At 42.2% G+C, this 19,007-nt stretch overlaps 1 protein-coding gene across 4 annotated transcripts in view; it reads right to left on the bottom strand.

Annotated features, from left to right (window-relative positions):
* NEDD4L (NEDD4 like E3 ubiquitin protein ligase) overlaps window positions 1–19,007 on the bottom strand; it is a gene marked incomplete at both ends in the record, with an annotated part of 297,800 nt that overhangs the window by 26,272 nt on the left and 252,521 nt on the right. For 3 of the 4 annotated variants that reach the window (XM_084252061.1, XM_084252062.1, XM_084252063.1), the window contains 4 exons: window positions 5,279–5,337; window positions 10,461–10,515; window positions 11,923–12,000; window positions 17,817–18,014. In XM_084252061.1, the coding sequence (XP_084108187.1) occupies window positions 5,279–5,337; window positions 10,461–10,515; window positions 11,923–12,000; window positions 17,817–18,014 (390 nt within the window). The remainder of the gene's footprint in view (window positions 1–5,278; window positions 5,338–10,460; window positions 10,516–11,922; window positions 12,001–17,816; window positions 18,015–19,007) is intronic. The other variant, XM_084252064.1, reaches the window with a different exon arrangement.

Below are 19,007 nucleotides of genomic sequence, written 5' to 3'. Positions count from 1 at the left end.
GATAGGGAGCTCCTGAGGGTTATTTTATAGGAGGTGATCAGGGACGCCACCTCTAAGGAGAGAAATCTGGGCAGAAGCCAGAGCAATAGGAGGGAAGCAAACCATCACAGGAAAGTGGGTGACGTTTCTAGTGGGGACAGTGTTGCCTGCTGTCCTTAACTATGACAGGGAGAATTCAGCTGGAAAAGCTGCTTCCTCTCGTCATCTCAAGCCAGCTCTGCACCTGACTTCTGCAGGAGACTGTGCCGGTTACTCTGGAACATGAACTTAACATTGCAAAATTGCTTCACAGTTAAGCAGAAGGATTTGACTGGGCAAACTTTTATACTCTTCCATTTCCAGATATCTGATTCCCAGCAACTATCTCTTGCTTTTGGTACTCTTCTGAATATGTTAAAAAAAAAAAAAAAAGCTTCAACATTCATCATTTTGAATGTTGAACTTGAAAATGCAAGTTCAGTTGTCTACACTGACAAATTTCCTATAGAATGCAGTTCAAGATGTTGCTCCCTCCCTTGTCTGACTGCAGTCTCACAGGTGCTGACTAGCTGTGGGAGGAGAAAAGTACTGAGGTGTTTCTGGCTTTCTTCTTCTGAGGAATGATGCCTGAAAGTTGAGAAATCATTATCTCCTTTGGATGCTTATCTTTTCTCTGGAGAGGTAGTTCTTACAATGGAATAAGAATGAGCACTTATATTCACCTGAAAAGACCCCCATACAGAGCTGTCGCTGAAGAGGATTAAGTGTGGGGTAGATTATTTGTACAGGACAGATCGAATTGTTAAATCTGGCATCGTGTCTTCATTCAATTTAACTTGTAAAATAAAGCTGTCAGAGCCCTTTTCCCTATCTTAAATATACTTTCTTTTTTAAGCAAAATGCAACCTGACTTATGGTGTCAGCTGGTTCTGAGTGTTTTCAGGTCACTACTGTCCAGCGGACACCCTGAGGCCAGCACACTGTGGGTCCAGTTCCTGCTCTGACTTCTGTTGTAACTTTCGGCAACTCAGCTTTCTGAGCTTCTGAAAAATTGGCAAAAGAATCATCTTCCTTGCCTTCCTGACTGTGGTGAATTTCAAAGCAGAGCAGCTGATTAGAAAGTTCTCAAAAAAGTACAAAGCATTACATGAGAGGAGACAGTGTTTGTCAGTGCAAGGGCACTTGAGTAACGCCAGTCACAGGGCAGCTACAGAAAGGGTTTCTGCTCCCCTAATACATGGAAATTTTGAGAACTTTGGAAAAGGTGAAGAACTTCAGGTACCTGATAAGCAGAAAACTCAAAATTAGAGGAGGAAGTGGGCACTGGACCTAGACAATTGCTGAGTTTTTGTGCTCCGTGGGGATACAGGCAGACGTCTGCCTGAGGGAGCCAGGGCAGCTTCCCTGCTGAAAACCTGCATCTGAAAAGTGGTTTAGAAGACTCGACACACCAGCCCAGGAAGGCTGCAAGGAAGCTCCCCTTTTGTTCAAGACCATAAATGGGAGAAAAACAAAAGAAACAGGCCTGTATAAATTTACAACTCAAGCCTACATCCAAGTGGGTATATGGTCCATAGTAATCGGGGTGCAGGAAGCCAAGTTAGGAGGTTAATGAAAGTCCCCTCGAGAGAAAAAAATGATAAGTGAAACTCTATAGCAGGGAAGATTTCATGCCCCAAGAGCCAGAGATAATAGAATAATCTGGAAGAGGCTATGAAAGAGGCTATTTTAAGAATAATTAAACAGTTGGAACTATGAACAAAAAAAGGGGGGAGAACAGGACATAAAAATAATAACTAAAAATACCAAGCAAATTTAAAAAGACCAAATAGAACCTTGAGCAATTAAACACAGCCACTGAAATAACAGACAAAATGAACTGATGAAAAATTATAAAAAGCTTAGGAATCAGCTGGAAGAGCTAAGCCCACAATATAATAACATGAGACAGAAAATATGAAAAGCTAAGAGACAAGGAATACAGAATATAAAAGTGAATGAAATACCTAATAGGAGTTACTGATAGATGAAATAAAGAGACAACGGTTTAGAATTTTCCAGAATGGATGAAAGAAATGATCCTTATATGAAAGAATCACAGTAAGTCCAAAGCAGAATGAAAAGAAAACCATTCTTAAAGCACATGACAGTAACACTGTAGAAATCAGAGAAAAACTCAGTGTCAGCATAGAAAAGATTTACCTGTAGACAGGAAAAGGTAATTTGATTGACAACATATTCTCATTAACATTTACAGAGGCAGAAGACATGAAAGAATATTGAAGGGCATAACTGTTAAACAAGACCCTATAATCAGGTAAATTCACTTAATGGAGAAGTCAAAGAAATCCTCTCTCTGAGACTCTCCTTGAACTTGCTATGGGGCAGAGGTGCTTAACCTGGTTTGAAAATAGATTCAGAGTAAAGCAGAGCACTGTGCCCATTCTTAATGTTGCTGATTTCCAGGGACAAGCTGGGGCCTCATATTAGCATTTCTACTAAGTTTCTGAAAGAGACTACCATGGCTGACCTACTTGCCACACTTTGAGAGCTATGAACTAGAGGTTATACTTCATCAAGAGGGAGACAACCTAGAAAGAAGTGGATGCCTGAGCCAGTGGTGGGCAAAGAAACTTGTTTGCATCCAAGTAAAATTAAATAAGTATTGACTTTTGGGGGGAATAAAAAAGAAAGTATTAATGACTATTTGAAAAGTTTTAAGACAAGGTTGTTTAAAACTCTACCGAATAATGCAAATGGTAATGGGAGGAACGGCCTTCAAGGTCCCTGAAAACCTGTATTTTCCCAGAGGAGGGCAGAGAGTGATGAAATTTGACATTAAGTATGTTGGTTAAAAAATTTTAATGTGAACCATACAGAAATAGAAAAAGCAACTTCCAAGTAAGCATAGAAAAAGAAAAAGGACTCTACCAACCCCTGAGAATGCAGCAAGTTAAGAGACAGGTTAGAGAAAACTGAGCAAATGCTAAAGACAAGACAGTGAATGCAGATCGACAAAGCCATACTCATCACGGGAGATGGTGGCTGTCTTGGTTACATAAAACAGGTAGGAAAAAAGCAGTAACGGATGATTTGGCCACCACAGTCTTAATCTAATGGACATATAAAATCTCTAAATCCAAAAAAGTCAGAATACACGTTCCTTCCCAACACAGAAAGAACACCTACCAAAAAAGGCTAAGCCTCCAAGGAGTTTCAAGTGTCTGATCATCTATAGTCTATAGAAATATTCTCTGACCACAATGTAATAAAACTAGAAATCAATAAGACATGTATATGCAAAAAGCTTCCCATCCTCTTACAAACAAAAAGTGCATCTGAAAACTTACAAGGGGGAGCCTCCCCTGTTGGCACAGGTGGTTGAGCGCTGCCCTGTGAAGCTGTCTGCAGCCTCTGCAGCACCGATTCGATCCCGGCCGGCTGGCAAGGGTTCCACATGGCGCAACAGACCTCTCCTGTCTCGCCCGCTGCTCCCCTCAGCAGTGTATTTCATCAGTCTGCCTGTTCTGTTCCCTGCTCTGTCTCTGGCGAATTCTCTCACCTTCCCACACATCTGGCCTGTACCCTACTTCTTGTATAAATAAATCTTTAAAAAAAAAAAGACTTAAAAGGGGGGAAATTCTCATTGAAATGACCGAAGTTTAGAATTGAATGCTAATAAAGACCAGATGTCTACACCAGGTTGATAATTACCTAAATACACATACTCTTATTAAAGGAAACATGAGTAATAAAAAAAGTAAACAAGACTCTTTCAGAAAACAAAGAGAGATATCTACTGGATGGATTCCAGTGATCAACTTAGAAAAGTAATAAGACAAAGTGAGAGAAAGTAGATGATCAATGAATCATAGAAATAACTGAAAAAAAGCTTTAGAATTATTTCAGAAGTCCTCTGTCCTCATTGTTTCTTGAATTTCCCTTGCTTCATTGATGGAGAAGAGAAAATGCTTATTAACAACTTATTATGTCTGTGAATATATCAAAAGAAGCTGCGGGAATAGCAATGCAGGAGTTTGTTAAGTTCCATAGAGAAAGAGGAGTCGAGTTGACTGCTTTAACCCAGGTCTTCCCCAGCATTTCACATTAAACACCACCAAAGCCTCCGAGCAGATCCAATAAACAATCCAACAGATAACTAGTCACTGTCAGTCAGCAGAAGGTGGGGTTTGCACTCTAGTGCTACTACCTTTTCAAATGAACTTATCTTTCTCATTCAAAAAAGCAATTTGAACTGAATCAGATTAAAGCCATGATCCTATTGTACATATGCCTGCGGGCCTCTTTGTTCAGCACCGGCTATACCAAACTTACTTATTTTTGCTCCTCCACTTTTTAAAAGGTTCTTACAAGTGCTATCTTCTGCTGATCCCAGCAAACTTCCTGTAATCCCAAAGGACTTCCCTGCACCCATGTAAGCACTTACAAAAGGCCCTGTGCCATGCCGAGGCTTGTGGCCCTGTTTGCTAGTGTCCAGACTGACTGTCATAATGCTGAAGGACAGTGGCGGTCTCCCTAGTCCTGAGGAACAACCAGGGCACTATTTCAAGAAGTCACCCACCTCAGGCAGAACTCATTTTGTTTCTACCTAGACTTGGAGAAAGCTAGTGGGTTAACCGAGTTAAAGATTCTTAACTCTGCCAGCTCCCGAAAATGGTGATAACCTCACCCAAACTTTTACAGATGTTTGGAGTTGGAAGACTTAGAATACAGTCTAAATTTTGTTAGCATGCATTTATTACCCTTGGCCTAGTGAAATGACACAAATACACACACACGCACACACACACACACTTTCTCTCTCATCATTATTTGGCTTCCCATAAAGAGAGAGGATATTTTGATTGGTATGCAGCAGGGCCTCAAATAACTCTTGTTCAATGCCATTTCATTGTAATGTTGATGAGATAAAAAAGCAGAGGTTGAATGAAACAGAGCTATTCCAGGGCCTGTTTGGGCTCTATTGTGTCTCCCTTCAAGATGCAGTTTCCCAGAGTCTGAGTGAGGGCTTATTGTACTTTTAATAAACAATTTTATAGAGGAGAAAAATAAAATGGTTAATTTTGTTAACAATTTTCTTTTCCTTTTTAATGAAAGTCCCATAAAAAAGGCAAATGCAGCTGCAACTCCCCCAGAAATTCCCAAGAGGAGGAGATGGGAGCAAAATTAAACTGCTCAGTGACTGTACATCCCTGGCACCATGGTAAGACGAAAGAAGAACTGTGTTTAGAGGCAATCGGCATATTATATTGGAGAGTGAAAACTCGAGAATACTGACCGGACCAGTGATCGCCGGGTTTTGAAGTCTTGGGTCTTCCCACTGAGTAATTTTGCTATCTGAAAATTAATGTGTAAAAAAAAAAAAATCAATCAGCATTATTAGTTCAAATTTATTCTGTGCCAAAAATGTTTTGGAAAAAATTATTTCTGGATTCTTCCAAAGCTGTCCAGTCCCCAACCCTGGCTCCCAAAGGTAAATAAATTGTTTCAGGGTTAGAAGAAAATTATACTCTTTATGGCAAGTTCCCCCCACCCCAGCTCAATCAAAAAAGCACAACTGAAGTAAAGCCATCTGTTCACACTATTTTTGGCATGTAATCTGCCAAAATTTCGATTATAAACCCCTGTTCTCTCAAGGATTTATAGCTTGATCTTGATTTTCATTTAATTGGAAAAAAGGTCTAAATATCTTAGTCCCCCCCAAAGTTAATAAACACACATGATTTTTTTTCTAATTTCAAATACTTTTTTCTTTGCTCAGAGTGTTGAAAACTGCTTTCAATGAAAAATCCTTCACTGCACAAATTAATAATCCATTACATGTGTCACTCATGCATATGACAAAGCAAAGCAGCTAAGGCAGTCCAGTAAGTCAGGATTAGATACAGCAGAGGAAGCTGCCCCTTTGGTGTGAAGTGACATTCTTTCTTCCAGTCAAGGTCAGCAAGATTGTTCAATACCACCTACACCCCCACTTCAATGGAGTAGGTGGCAACACACAACAGCTACCCTGAATCTCTTGGGGTCTGCGACTGTGTCATTACAAAGACTATGGAATACTGAGAGGTTGTGGGGGGCATAGGATGGACTCACATGGACTATATGGACAGGATGACTGGGGGAGAACAGGTTTCCTCTGGAGTTTTAACAAAGTTGGCACCAAAAAAGGGAAGTGACATGTTTAAGAATAGAATATTGAAATAGTCTGCTGGTTCCCTATATATTCTGTAAGTGGACACATATGAAAAATGAATAAACTTGGTTTTGATGTCATAGCAGGATTTTCTAAGGCTGGTATTAAAATGATTTTAATGAAAGCAGGGGTAAAGTTTTAAAATAAAGCTACAGAAAAGCATGCACATGGTGACTCTGGATTCATGCTGGCAAAAAATTTACATGAGATGTTTTAACTCTTTGATAGAACCTAGATGGAAACAAAAGGCACCTTTGGGTCCCTTATCCTGACAACAGGAGACTTTGCAAAGTGAAAGTTCTGATGGTGAGGAGAATAAGAAAAAAGAAAACAGTAGACAACCAAGCCAAGACTGCCTGGCTATAGCAACATCAGCTGGGTACAACCACCAGAGAAAATCACCATGGCCCAAATCTTCAGTCCAGACCTGAACTTCAAGCTCTGGCCTTGCCATCTATACCTGGACTTCCTATTGCTACCTTAAGCCCAACTAGACCAAAATTGAACCCTTAATCCTCCAAAATGTCTCATGTAATATAGCATTCCTGATTAACAATCCACTCAGTGTTCCAACCTGGAACCTGGCAACATCTTTCACCTTCCCTTGCTGCTCATGGTGGTCACCAAACTGTCCCTGTTCAAAATTTGCTTTTTATATCTCTGCCAAAAGATCTTCCTCAAGCATAGCCCTGAGCATTGTGACCTGCCCCCTGGAGAATCCCTCAGGAGCTCCTCCCGTCTACAGGGACCTGAGTTCCCCACCTGGCAGACCCCTCGGTCTTGACCTATGGGCTGTGTTGGCATCCTCTGCACCTGGCCACTTGTGGCCCTAAGTTTCTCTGCACATAACACCATCTACAGAGTTTCACCAGCCTGCACATGTCTTCTCCAGCCTGGGACCACTTGCCAAGTGGCCAATGTCTTATTGTTTCAGACCCATCTCAAAGTAGTCTGTGTTGTAAGATCCTCTAGCAGTCTCCCTCCCAGGGGAACAACCCCTTAGCAGGCAGTGCATCTTTGCTGCTTCTGCTTCTAATAACAATGGGTTCACCCCATAATACCAGAAATATCTCCTGGTGTGTCCTACCAGGATGTAAGCCCCGAGAGGACAGGACTATGCATTAGTCATCTCTGCAGCCCCTCTCTACCACTTCACACATTTCTCAGAATGGAATATAAAAAGATTTAATGGCCTAATGAAGTTCACGGTGAAAACATTCTAAGCTTTGAAACAGTCTCAGCTTTCAGCACACCTACTTCTGTGTGGCTGCAACAAAGATCAAGATAGTTAAGTACTGTCAATATATAAACATGTGGTGGCCAGCTATCCAATTTTTCCAGAACTTTTGAATCTAAATTTGTTTTTCATTTTCAAAACATTACATTTAAAATAAAGGGACATGTCTCATTTTAGCTGCAATGAACAGATTCAGTAAGCCTTTAATAGAAAAGACTAAAACAGGATTTCAAAGCCTCCCAGCATTTTATTTTCCCTTCTAGCTTTGAATATAAGATACCTGTGGCCAGTTACTCAGCTTCTGGGTGTATCTGGTCCATAAGAAGAATTACAGGCTTCCTAAGAGAGGTAGAGATTCAGTTCAAGATCTTCCCTTCACCTTTTACTCCAGGCTGGAGACCTGGGAGCTCTCTGATCCATGTTAGCCAAATGAACCAGGAGTCCAAAGAGATTAGTCCTGAGCAGTAGTCTTTTCTGCAATTAAACCTTGAAGATGATTGCACATTTTTAATCTTGAAAATTTTTAACTTCTCAAGAACTTATGAAGCAGAAAATCAACTAATTATTTAAAAGACAAGTGCATTGCTTCATTCAGTGTGTTGCCCTGGAAGACAGGGTGACAGAGTGACTTAAGAGACGACTGTTTGCACAGTGAAGTGACACAGGTAGGGGTGACCTGGTCTCAGACCTGCAGGCAGCAGGACAGTGATATACTGAATTTTGCTAGAAATCAGATGCAGGATAACTGCTTATAGAGCCACTGACTCAGAAAGTCTGACAATTCCTAAATGCCACTCCCAGGTCACTAACCCCCTGAGAGGTATCCCTAACAGCCCAACAAAGCATCTTAGAACAACAGGTTTTCTGCACTTTTCATGGGCTGGATTTGGTGAAATCCAGAGATTTGGTGGAAAGGCAGAAATGTGGCATTAACAGCTACCGAGATTCTCCCAAAGATTTTTTCCCTACGTAGTTTTTTGTCATTTAATTTTCATTGTATCACGTTCAGAGAACCTTTCAGTATGGATGAGAAAAGGTCAATTTCAACTTCCATGTAAATGATCACAAAAGTCATATTTCATAGCTCAGATAAAGCAGGCTCCATACAAGATCTAGACTGTATCACTGGCTCCTCAGAAGCAAGAGGAGCCTCCCTGTGCTGTTCTGGCAACAGGAAAGAGGAATGTCTGGGAAGACGGTGATTGCAGGTGGAAGAATCAGGAACAAGGAACCGCTCAGCCTGTGAGCAGTAACTACACTCACCCAGCAAACAGGAACTGGCATGCCGGGGGCTGGAGACACCACTGCTGTTTTCAAGTTCTCTCCACTTTTTGAACAAAAACATCAACCTCTTAACACTGACCCCACCACCTGTCTAGGGACTGACTTGAGCTGCCACTGACCAAGCATATATATATATAAACCACATTCTACACTATGCCTCTGCAGGCCACTAGAAAAAGTCTATGATCTTTATTTCTAATCAACTAGGATAATCCTTGGCAGCAGTATTTTTCCTGTTTTTGGGTCCTGCTGTGCATTAAAAAAAATGTTCATCACGTTCTTTTGGGGTTCACCAGTCAGCATCCGGCCACTGTGGTGTGCGAAATATTCCTGGTGCTGAAGACCAAGGCTGGGTTATTGGTTAAGACCTTGCTGTAGTAAAATGATCATTCTTATCTGTACCTGTCTTTAAAACTCAAATTGTGATGTATGAAAACATGGAAAAAGAAATTCTTTTTGTTCTTAGTGGGAAATAAGGACATCATCCCTCTCCAGTTTTGGCAAATTATGATAAATGAATTTTAATATATTAAGAAAAAAAGTAGGCCTATATCCATTTTTCAAAGCATCAATGGCAGCAATTTGTGCTCTGCTGACTGTGAAACTCTACAAAGTAGGCAAATCAGTATTTTTACTGGTTGAAGAGAAAAACTAGGCCTGTGTACCTTGAAGTTCCTAATTTAAACCAGAGGGTAGATTACCGACCCCCTCCTCTGCAAATACCTAAGGACTGCTACTTCTGGCTTAATTCCGAACTGCCTGACTTGTTGCCGTGTAGAATAACCCGTCTGTCTGGATGCACTCAGTTTCTTAGGGACATCTGGAAGAGGCACTAAGTCTAGGAGATGGCCACAAGCTCTGACCATATGAAAATTCCTGGTGGGCAGACTTCCAAGCAATTGGCTTCATCTGTGTACTTTGGATTCAAGCGTGAGGCTGGGGAGACTTCGTGCTGACTTACTGTTTATGAATCCAATGAAAATGAAGATCAAAGACTACCAAATTGCAAGCATGGTTTAAACCTTAAATCTATTGGAAGATTTTTTTTTACTTTTTCAGAAGTTTTAGGGGACTGATAAGTATGATTTCATGGAGAACATATCACCTCAAAATAGGGAAAAAAAAAAAAACCCACTGGCTAAAAGCAAACTTTTATTAGTTTAACTTTTAGTTGAAGTGAGAAACCACACATTTATTCATAGGTGCTGGAGCAAATGTCTACAGCAAATATACTAACATTTTAAGAAAAGAAAGTACATTTGTATTAGTGTGTTGGGTGCAGGGAAACACGCCACGAATAGAAAATAAGTCAGGAAGGGCATCTAGCCATGTGACTTTAGAGCACAGTGTTTAAAACACACACATATGGCTTCAAGCGCTGCTCACACAGATTTGGGACTCAAACATCAGTTCTAATCTTATTTTCTATTACCAGAGTGTGTTTATTCAAAGCGCAAGAGTCAAGGGATCATCAATTAAAAAAAATTTTTTTTAATTAAATAAAAGGTTAATAGGTCACAAGATCAAATTGGGTGAAAGCTGGAAGGGCCACTTGAGAGCAAACTTGGGGTGAATCACAGTACCGTACAAGGGCACTGACTCACTGGTATCATTCTCTCCACATAACACCTGGCTGCCTAGACAAAGAGCAAAACAACAAAGCTTTCATAGGATACTTGACTTATCCTCCCCGCTCCCCCCGCCCTTATCTGTAATACCTCTGTGTCTGGAACAGGGCCTACTTACTATGATCAATATAAAATGTCCGGCCATCCAAGTGAATTCTTTCTTCCCAACCAGGCTAGTATCGGGGAAGACAAAGAGAGAGAATACAAACATTAGCCAGCAGTTCCAAAATCAAAGGCAAAAGTTTAAAACTCTCGGATGCTTTCTTACTCTTCTCTCGGAGGGTATATTTTTATATTCAGAATAATCTAAAAACAAGCATTTCAGGGTAACTCTTGACAACACCGAGCAGCACACTTTGTCACATGTTCCACAATCTCAGACGCATTCGCAGTAAGGACAGGAAACGGGGTGCAAAAGTTTCAAAGGGAAACTTCAGCAAACCATGCAACAGTGGAATTTGGGGTTGACTAGCTCATTTAATGAATTTACTGAGCGTTCAAGGGAGGAGGAGGTTAATGTAAGATGTTAGGGACAGCTGCTTTAGCCACATCATCAGGGGTTGAACTATCTCCTTTTGGCATTCTCTGTTGGGGTCCTTCACTATTTAGACTCAGGAACCAAATGGATTTGGATGATCTTTTGAAGACAAGACAGGTCGGCTTTCATTATCTCTGCTGTGCTGACTTGCTCCCTGAAACCAGGCTCCAGTACATCAATAGCTCATACCTGACACATTTGAAACCCCTCAGACATGCTCTGGGATCCTTCTTTTTAAATCCAGGAACCAAACTGATGTGGAAAATGAGGGGTATTTGTATAGCCTGGTGAATGGAGATTGAGTCCTAATCTTTGAAGCTTTAAATTTTGCCACAGTATACCATAAACCAGGGAACAGATAAGTTCTTAGGCTTGGACAGCAATCCCCAAGCACCAGCATCCTTCCATTTAAAATAGCCTTCAAGTTCCCCCCTTCCTACCCCATAAAGCCTTTTCTTTATTGACGGTGGGACATGGAGGATGCCTGGTCAAAGTTTCATTCAAAATCCAAGTTGGAGTAAATAGTTCAACTCTCACTCAGCCTCCAAAAGAGAACAAACTGATTAAAAAAAGAAAAACCCAACAGATTTATAAAGTTATCACAAAGGAAAAAAACTGAAAATATCTTCAGACGACATGACTGGTAGAAGCTCCTGTGATTATGTATGCCTTTTTCTCCCACTGGTTTCAATATTTTTGTCCCTATGACTAAATCAGCGATACGGATGGAACTCAGAGGTTGCTAAGTTACGAAATAAATGCATGCTGCTCAAATTCCCACCTATAGAGAATGCCTTTTACACCTCATTTCAAGCTCTACCTTCCCCGAGCAGTTAGCAATTCGGAAACCTCTTCACAGTACCGGGTGTAGTGAGAACAGTGTGTACTACTAGGATTCAGCTGTACACCCAGTTAAGAAATTACAGAACAAGGGGACCCAAAGTGCCTGGAGAAAGAGAAGGTCACAGAACCTCTCCATCAACCATAGGCAGATGAATTAAATAAACATCTTCAGACTGGTCCATGTCTCCAGTGTACTCACAGGAAGAGGGCCAAGGTCATTGGGGTTTAAAGATGCCTTTGACCGCATATGGACTGGAAATTTCAGGCGCGGATCTTCCTGCAAGAAAAATGTAAAAGGCAGATGATGTTAAGAGGGACTGTCTGTGTGCAGTCACTGGCTCCTTCCCATCTGGAGCTCTGTGTTCCAGGCACCCCAGCTGCTGGTGCAGGGCGGCAGGGGGCCGTCTTTGTACAGGAAGCCTGATTGATCAACGCACGAAAAAAATTCTACTCTTCCTCCTTGTCCTTGGTGAAAGCGGGAGAGCGAGAATATTTAAAAGAAAGGTGAACTATTTGTTTGGGATGAGACCTTGAGCAGGTGAAGGGGTAGAGGGCCCCAGTGGTGTTACTATGGAACCCAGAAGGATGGTACCTGTGAAGAGGGGGCTCCATTCCCCAAGAGGGTGCAGGGACAGAGGCTGTACATTTCCCTATGGATCCTGAGCTCTGGAGGAGTTGAGGGCAGCTGGCGTCTCCATTTGCACCTGAGCTTCCTACGCTCCTTCTACTCTTTTTTGAACTAAGGCAGAAAATCTGAACTTGGGCTGACTACCAAGTCCCGTGCTGGCCCAGGGTTAGCTGGCTTCGTCACTTAGAGTCACGTCCCTACTATGCTTGCCCTGAGACTCTCGATTAGGTTCTGTGGAGTCTCATTTACCTCTTAATACTGAAAATTTTGCAAAAAGTTTTTCCTCAAGGAATATGGTTCATATGATGACAGAGAACCAACAAAACTAAAACAGGGCATCTCGGTTCATGCTTTAAACTTACAAAGAACAGTTAGACTTAGATCTTGAAGCTGTCCTGTGTGCTGGGCACACGCTCTCTGCTTTGTAGATGAGAAAATGGAGCTTCAGAACAGATAAGAATTTGCCCAAAGGTTCTGACCCAGCGTCTGGGAGCTATCTCTCACTCGCTTGGACCCAATTCAACTGTGTTCAGATTTTAAACTCAAAAGATTAGAAAACAAGATCAAACAGTGTTACACGTTGTCTATCAACTAAGCCTACAATTAAAAATGAACTAATAAAAACTCTTTAAAACCTTATAAAAAGTTTATTTCAGTTATATTAAAGCCTTTGTGGCTATCCAGTTATAAAAATCTTTTCTGTTCCATCATTTTCCCAAGTTTGAGGAAATGCAGTGACAGGCATAAAACAAACCTGGAAAACAATAAAACTCTTTTTTTTGAAATATGATTATATATCTAGAAAACCCAAAACTGTATTAAAAATCTACTAGTTTATGGGAGTGACTGCTAATGGTTATGGGGGTCTCCTTTGGGAGGTGCTGAAAATGCCCTACAATTGATTTTCCTGATGATTGCATATTTGAGGGTCCAAAAACCAGTCAACTGTCTATCTTAAATGGGTGAATTTAATGGTGTGATATAACTCAATAAAGCTTTCAAAAATGTTACCCCCAAATCAACAGTATATTCTGTTAGTTATCAGTGGACTACCACATAGTGCTAGATTTTTGGAACTGGCAAGAATCTCAAAAAAAAAAAAAAATCACAAAAAATAAAATCAACTTTCGTTTTCTGTTAGCTATAGCAAACTTTTTAACTGAAGGAAAAAAATCATGTTAGCTGTTAGAAATAGATATTGACCTAATACACTTTTTATAAGGATAAGCAGAGGCATCAAATAGGTCCAGTGCTCTGTCTCATATTGGAACATACATAGTGTGAACAGATGCACTAAGTAGATTTAGGATCTAGGAGGCCCAAGAAGGTGCTAATCTGGTAAACACTGGTGATAGTTAATCATGGTCAGAGGAGAACCTTAGAGCGCTGAACTCCTCAGCAGTCACCCCGTCCTGGCTAACTCTGCTGGAACAGGCCATGCCACACCTACAAATTCCCATGTAAGGACCACTGGCCTCGCTGGGCTTAGAGAAAGCAAGGGGCGTGAAGGAGGCAGGGGCTTCTGGATGCTACATGCAAGGCCAGCCATGCCTGGGAATCACGCAGGCCATTGCAAAGGACCATCAGCCCTTGGGTAAAGAGATGGTGATTTAGAGAATTAAAAAAAAAAAAGGCTCAAAGGAAAATGCCAGGGGCTGGGTAAAAGAGTAGGGGAGAGGAGTATGAACTATATATAATAACTGTTTCACAGGTGTGTTAAAGAAGCTTTGCATTTTGCATGGAAACCCAGGGTTCCGAATGTAAGGGCCACTGGCCCTTGGGGATCGTATTAGTTTAATATACCAACAAAATCAACATGAGGTCAGTAGCTGCCATCCATCAAGCCCTGACAGCTAAGTCTAGTGGGCACCACTAAACTCACCAACCTACTGAACAACAGAAGAGGCAGCACCCCAAGCTGATGGAGCAGGTAAAGAGCAGCCAGGGTAGGCATAAGCTGGGATACTCGCCTCAAATGACATGAACAGAAAGTGATAAAACACACAAGACACACTTGGTTCTCTCTCCCTTTCCTTAGCACAGTACTAGCACTCCTTCACGCTGTCGTGGTTATTTCAACATTGCACACAATTACTTCCCTCAAAAAAAGTAGAAAGGGTTTAAAATAGAAGGCAAAGATCAACATCTTTTCAAAAAGTTTCCTAGCAGTATCGTTAAAAAATATATAAAACTTGGGACTGTGAACTGGTTCAAAAAACAACTGTGCTTTTTACATCCAGGAACAGACCCACCGCCAAGCTGAGGCTACAGGAGTTTTATTAGTTTGGGCCTAAGCAGAAATAAAAACCCTGAAGCTGTATTAAGTATAATCTTTCTCACTACAAAAATAAGCCAATGCTTTGTCCTATAAAAGACATAAATATACTCTTACACACAGGCTGTGAGCTGCTTCCTTAGCAGAAGAAAGGGGTACACAGAGTGTCTCTCCAGACCCCTGTCACCCGGGGGTTCTTGGGCAGCATCCAGGGCCCTGGAGACCCACGTGGGGACAAAGTGATGGTGATTTGCTTTACTGGTCAGACCTTATCCCGGAGAGCTGGAGAGCTCGCTGGCACACTGCCTTCGTGATGTGTGTGTGAAAGGCTGTGTTTATAAATAGACTTCAAAGGGAGTTTTCCTCTATCGACATATACACGAGCCACGTCAGCCCCAAATCTGCCCCTGCGTCTTCTGCTTAGTGCAAGAATCGAAGGCAAGTTGGTTGATGGGGCAGGGTTACCATTTTCATTATTGTCAACCTGTCCTATGAGTTTTTCTTCCTTTTTCTATTATAATGATCAAATCTAAGCATAGCTGTGCTGTTCTCCCTTATTTACTCTCTCTTAAAAAAAAAACAAACAACGCAAATCCCAAACCAAAACAGACTCTAGGTTGGAAATTACCCTTCAGCTTCTCCATCTTTTTGTCAAAATAAACAGGCAATTTAGAGGATGACTTCACAGGGAGGGTTTTGCATCTGCCCTTGTTTAGAAGAGAGAACCCAGCAGTGTGAGCACACCTGAGTTGAGTGGAGAAAGGCAGTAACTTGTGGAATTTCCAACTGTTACCTAGAGGGTTTGCAGCAGCAGCAGCAGCAACAAAATGTTATTTTAACAAATTGAAATTTTAAATCAGCAAATTAGTCCCTAACAAGTATCTGGGTTAAAGGGAAAACTGGAAATTCAAACTAGATTTCATTCAGCAGCTATGCAGGCAATAAATAAACCGAGTGCTCTTTAAAATAATATCTGCCCAGCTGCAATTACACTGCAGTTGTGGCATGAAAGGCTTGAAAACGTTAGGGGATTTGATTACTAAGCTAGTTCAAATTACTAAAATCATAGCTTATATTGGCAAGCCACAGCGGCTCCATACGCTGACCCATCCACTACAGTGTCCCCCGCATGTCTGGAGCTCCTATTTCTGGCTGACAATTTGAAATCACAGAGCACTGGAGGAAACGAAAATGATCACACTAGCCTAGCAAGGACCATGGGCTCTAAGTTAATCTTACTCTATTTCCCATCTCTGTACTTTGCCTCCCTTTTATGCTCATTTTACCCACAATAATATCCTCAGACTGAAAGGTGAGTCAAACAAAACCTACCTGCTGTTCTATGCTTTGGACGGAATTATGAATTCACCAAATGAACAGCACCAGATCGAAATCAGGGCCGCACAGGCGCTTCCTTTATTTCAAGACAGGAAGAACTTTTAGTGGTTTTCAGCAAGGGGTGTTAGGAAATGGGCGGCATGTTTTAATATCATTATCATGGGGGTGTGGGTGGCCATCTGGGGGCAGGAAAAAAGAATGTTAACTCCCACTCCCAAGGCCCACAATTCAGTCCTGGAGACTTGGGGCACCACCACCCACAGGAGTGAAGAGAGCTGAGGCAGAACAGGAACTTAGCACATTTCAGAACAAAGTGACTCAAACCTTACTAGTTTGATTCAAACCCTACTAGTTTATCTCACAGCAGGTGCCACTAGTAGTAAAACTTATATCTTATCACTAGGATGTTAAGGGTCAGATGCTTTTGATAAACAAAATTGGCCAAATCTCATCCCAGTCTGTAAATTCCTGCTCCTTTTATTAAGCAAAAGTGGCTGAAAGCATTCAGGGTCCCATCTGTGAGCCCCAGCCCCTTTAACTAAGCAAATGTTTACACAAGCAGCCTTCAGACCCCAGGCAGGATGCTCCTGAGTCTGCCCATACTCTCTGGGGTGCGCACGTTCACCTACAGTAAAGCTTCATTTCTAACCCACCTATCCTGACTCCTGCATGAATTCTTTCCTGAGGAGAAATCAAGAACTTTGGGGCCCCTCAGCACCCCTGGGCCTAACACAGTAAGCCCTCCAGGCCATTTTGTTCAATTCTCAAGGCCCTGAATTAACATGCCAGGGGCAGTCCAGGTCATGCAGAGCCAGGCCTCTTTCTGGACACAGCCCTCCAGGGGGACACACGTGGTGTGGTGGAGTCACTAGAAAATGGGAATTTAGAGGCTGTGTTCACTGCCAATCCAAGACCAATGACAATCACCACAAGCAACCAGTCTTGGTCTAAGCAGGTAGCACAGACAGGAGGACTGAGGTACTTTGTGCCCAGATAACTAGATGGGGGTATAAGGGCCAGGGAGAAAAACCAACCTCCCATAACATCAGAAATAGAAACGAGAACTAATTTCAGTTTAATTATAGGTCTACAGATCATATGGGAGAAAATGCCACTGAATTTTAAGAGAACTGTATGTACTTAACATAAACCACCACTAATTCAGCTGGAGACACGAAGAACTGACAGGAATACAAAGACATTCACAGTCACCTTTGATAAATCTCATCTCGCTCAAGTCAATACAACCATGCATGATTCCAGGGCACATACATAGAATAGCAGCGTGACGAGAAAAATCAACTAGGCAAAATGGTCACAAAAAGAGCTACCAAATTTACAATCCAAGCCCATCATACACCCACTAACCCACAATTAAAGGGATGAAATGCAGCAGGGAAATGTGAAAACTAATCTGATATGAACAGAAAAACTAAAGTCAAACCGAGAGGGGAAATGTCAATAAAAATGAAAAAAGAAACTGACAAAGAAAAACCAATGTAACAAAAAAAATTAGAATTCCTAATAAAATTACAGCATCATGAGATCTGAACCAGTAACATCAACATCCTAGCAATACACAGTATGACCTGTCCCCCCAACAGGTGACTAGTCCAAGCTGGAGTTGTCCAGGAAAGGGCACCCCCTCATCTCACTGCCCACAGTGACCATTGCCCTGTACCCCCAAGTCACCCACCCACCAACCCCTTCGTGCACAGTCTAGATGCAGGCTAGGGAGCCCACTTCAGAGGCAGAGACATTCCTAAGAACTGTGGCTATTGAGTAAGGAAATCAAGAAGTTAACGCCAGACGTCATGATGAAAACGGAGCCGAGTCAAAGCGGCAGCCTTACCCACGTTGTAGTCTTTGTGTTATGGTCAATGAAGAAGGGCCGGCCGTTTGGCGCGATCCTCATTTCCCAGCCGGGTGGCAGAAAGCTCTGTGTGGTTTTGTGTTGTGGTTTGGGGGAGTTGTAAGGTGATGGCTGTGGGGACTGTGGATTGGAAAGGGTATCTTTCACAGCCCGACGTATGGGTGAGTCCTTGGCACCCTAAGGAATAATAACCAGCATTAGAATGCTTGTCACGCGCTATTCCAGAGGTGTCAAAATGCACCTGGGTATCACCGAATGCTCCTCTATGGAGAGGGACAAGGAAGCTCCTAGAAACCCACTTCAGTTGTTCATTTTCTCTTAATTCAATCCCACTTTAACATTCTTCTACTGGTTGAACACACAGCACCATTACCCACATATGACCATCAACCTTGGATACTTATTGATATGTACCCAAAACATGGCTCTATATTGAGCATTACAGCTGGAGATCTTACAGAGAAAAGCGTGCCCCTGCTCTCAATGAGCTCACAGTCTAATGAATGGGTTGCTCATTTTTAGAGCACAGAAAGCAAAGCCTCCAGCAGTGGAGACAACTGCCTGGATTCACACGGTTGTCCCCACGGCACTTATGGCACAGTCTAGAAGGTCATTATCCATCCCCTTAGCAGCACCTTAAATACCCAGAGAACAGAGAAACCCCGGCCACCTCCAAGACACGGACAAGTTTAGAACAGCAAACATTCACTCTTCGGCTCTGACTCTGACACTGGGGGTTAAGGGATGGCCCCAAAACCACACAAACAGGGAGCACAAGCAGCCGCCCAGCATGATGTAAGATGCAGATATGCATCGGAAACACGTACCCCACACAATGGGAACACCCTACAGTCGAAAGAAAAGAAATGATCAAAGCGACAGCTTATGTTGTCAAACTCAAGATAAGCACTGGTGCTGGAGAGATACTATGTGATTTGAATGAGGTCGACAGGCAAGAAGGAGCGAAACACAAGGATGGAGAAAGTTCTGAGAAGAGAGTGCCCACATCCAGCACAAGTCACCACGGCCTCAGCCAAATGAGAATGAGAATCAGGTGGGAATCCAGGAATGTTAACTGGGTGACAGAGAAGCATGTAGTCGGGCTGCACAAGAACACCCTTCACCACGGACACAACGACTGACCAGAGAGGAAGGTGGCTGCAAAACGGA

Source organism: Talpa europaea, assembly GCF_964194135.1.
Source record: "Talpa europaea genome assembly, chromosome: 13".
Classification (NCBI taxonomy): domain Eukaryota; kingdom Metazoa; phylum Chordata; class Mammalia; order Eulipotyphla; family Talpidae; genus Talpa; species Talpa europaea.
This window is presented reverse-complemented; position numbering and strand designations above follow the sequence as displayed.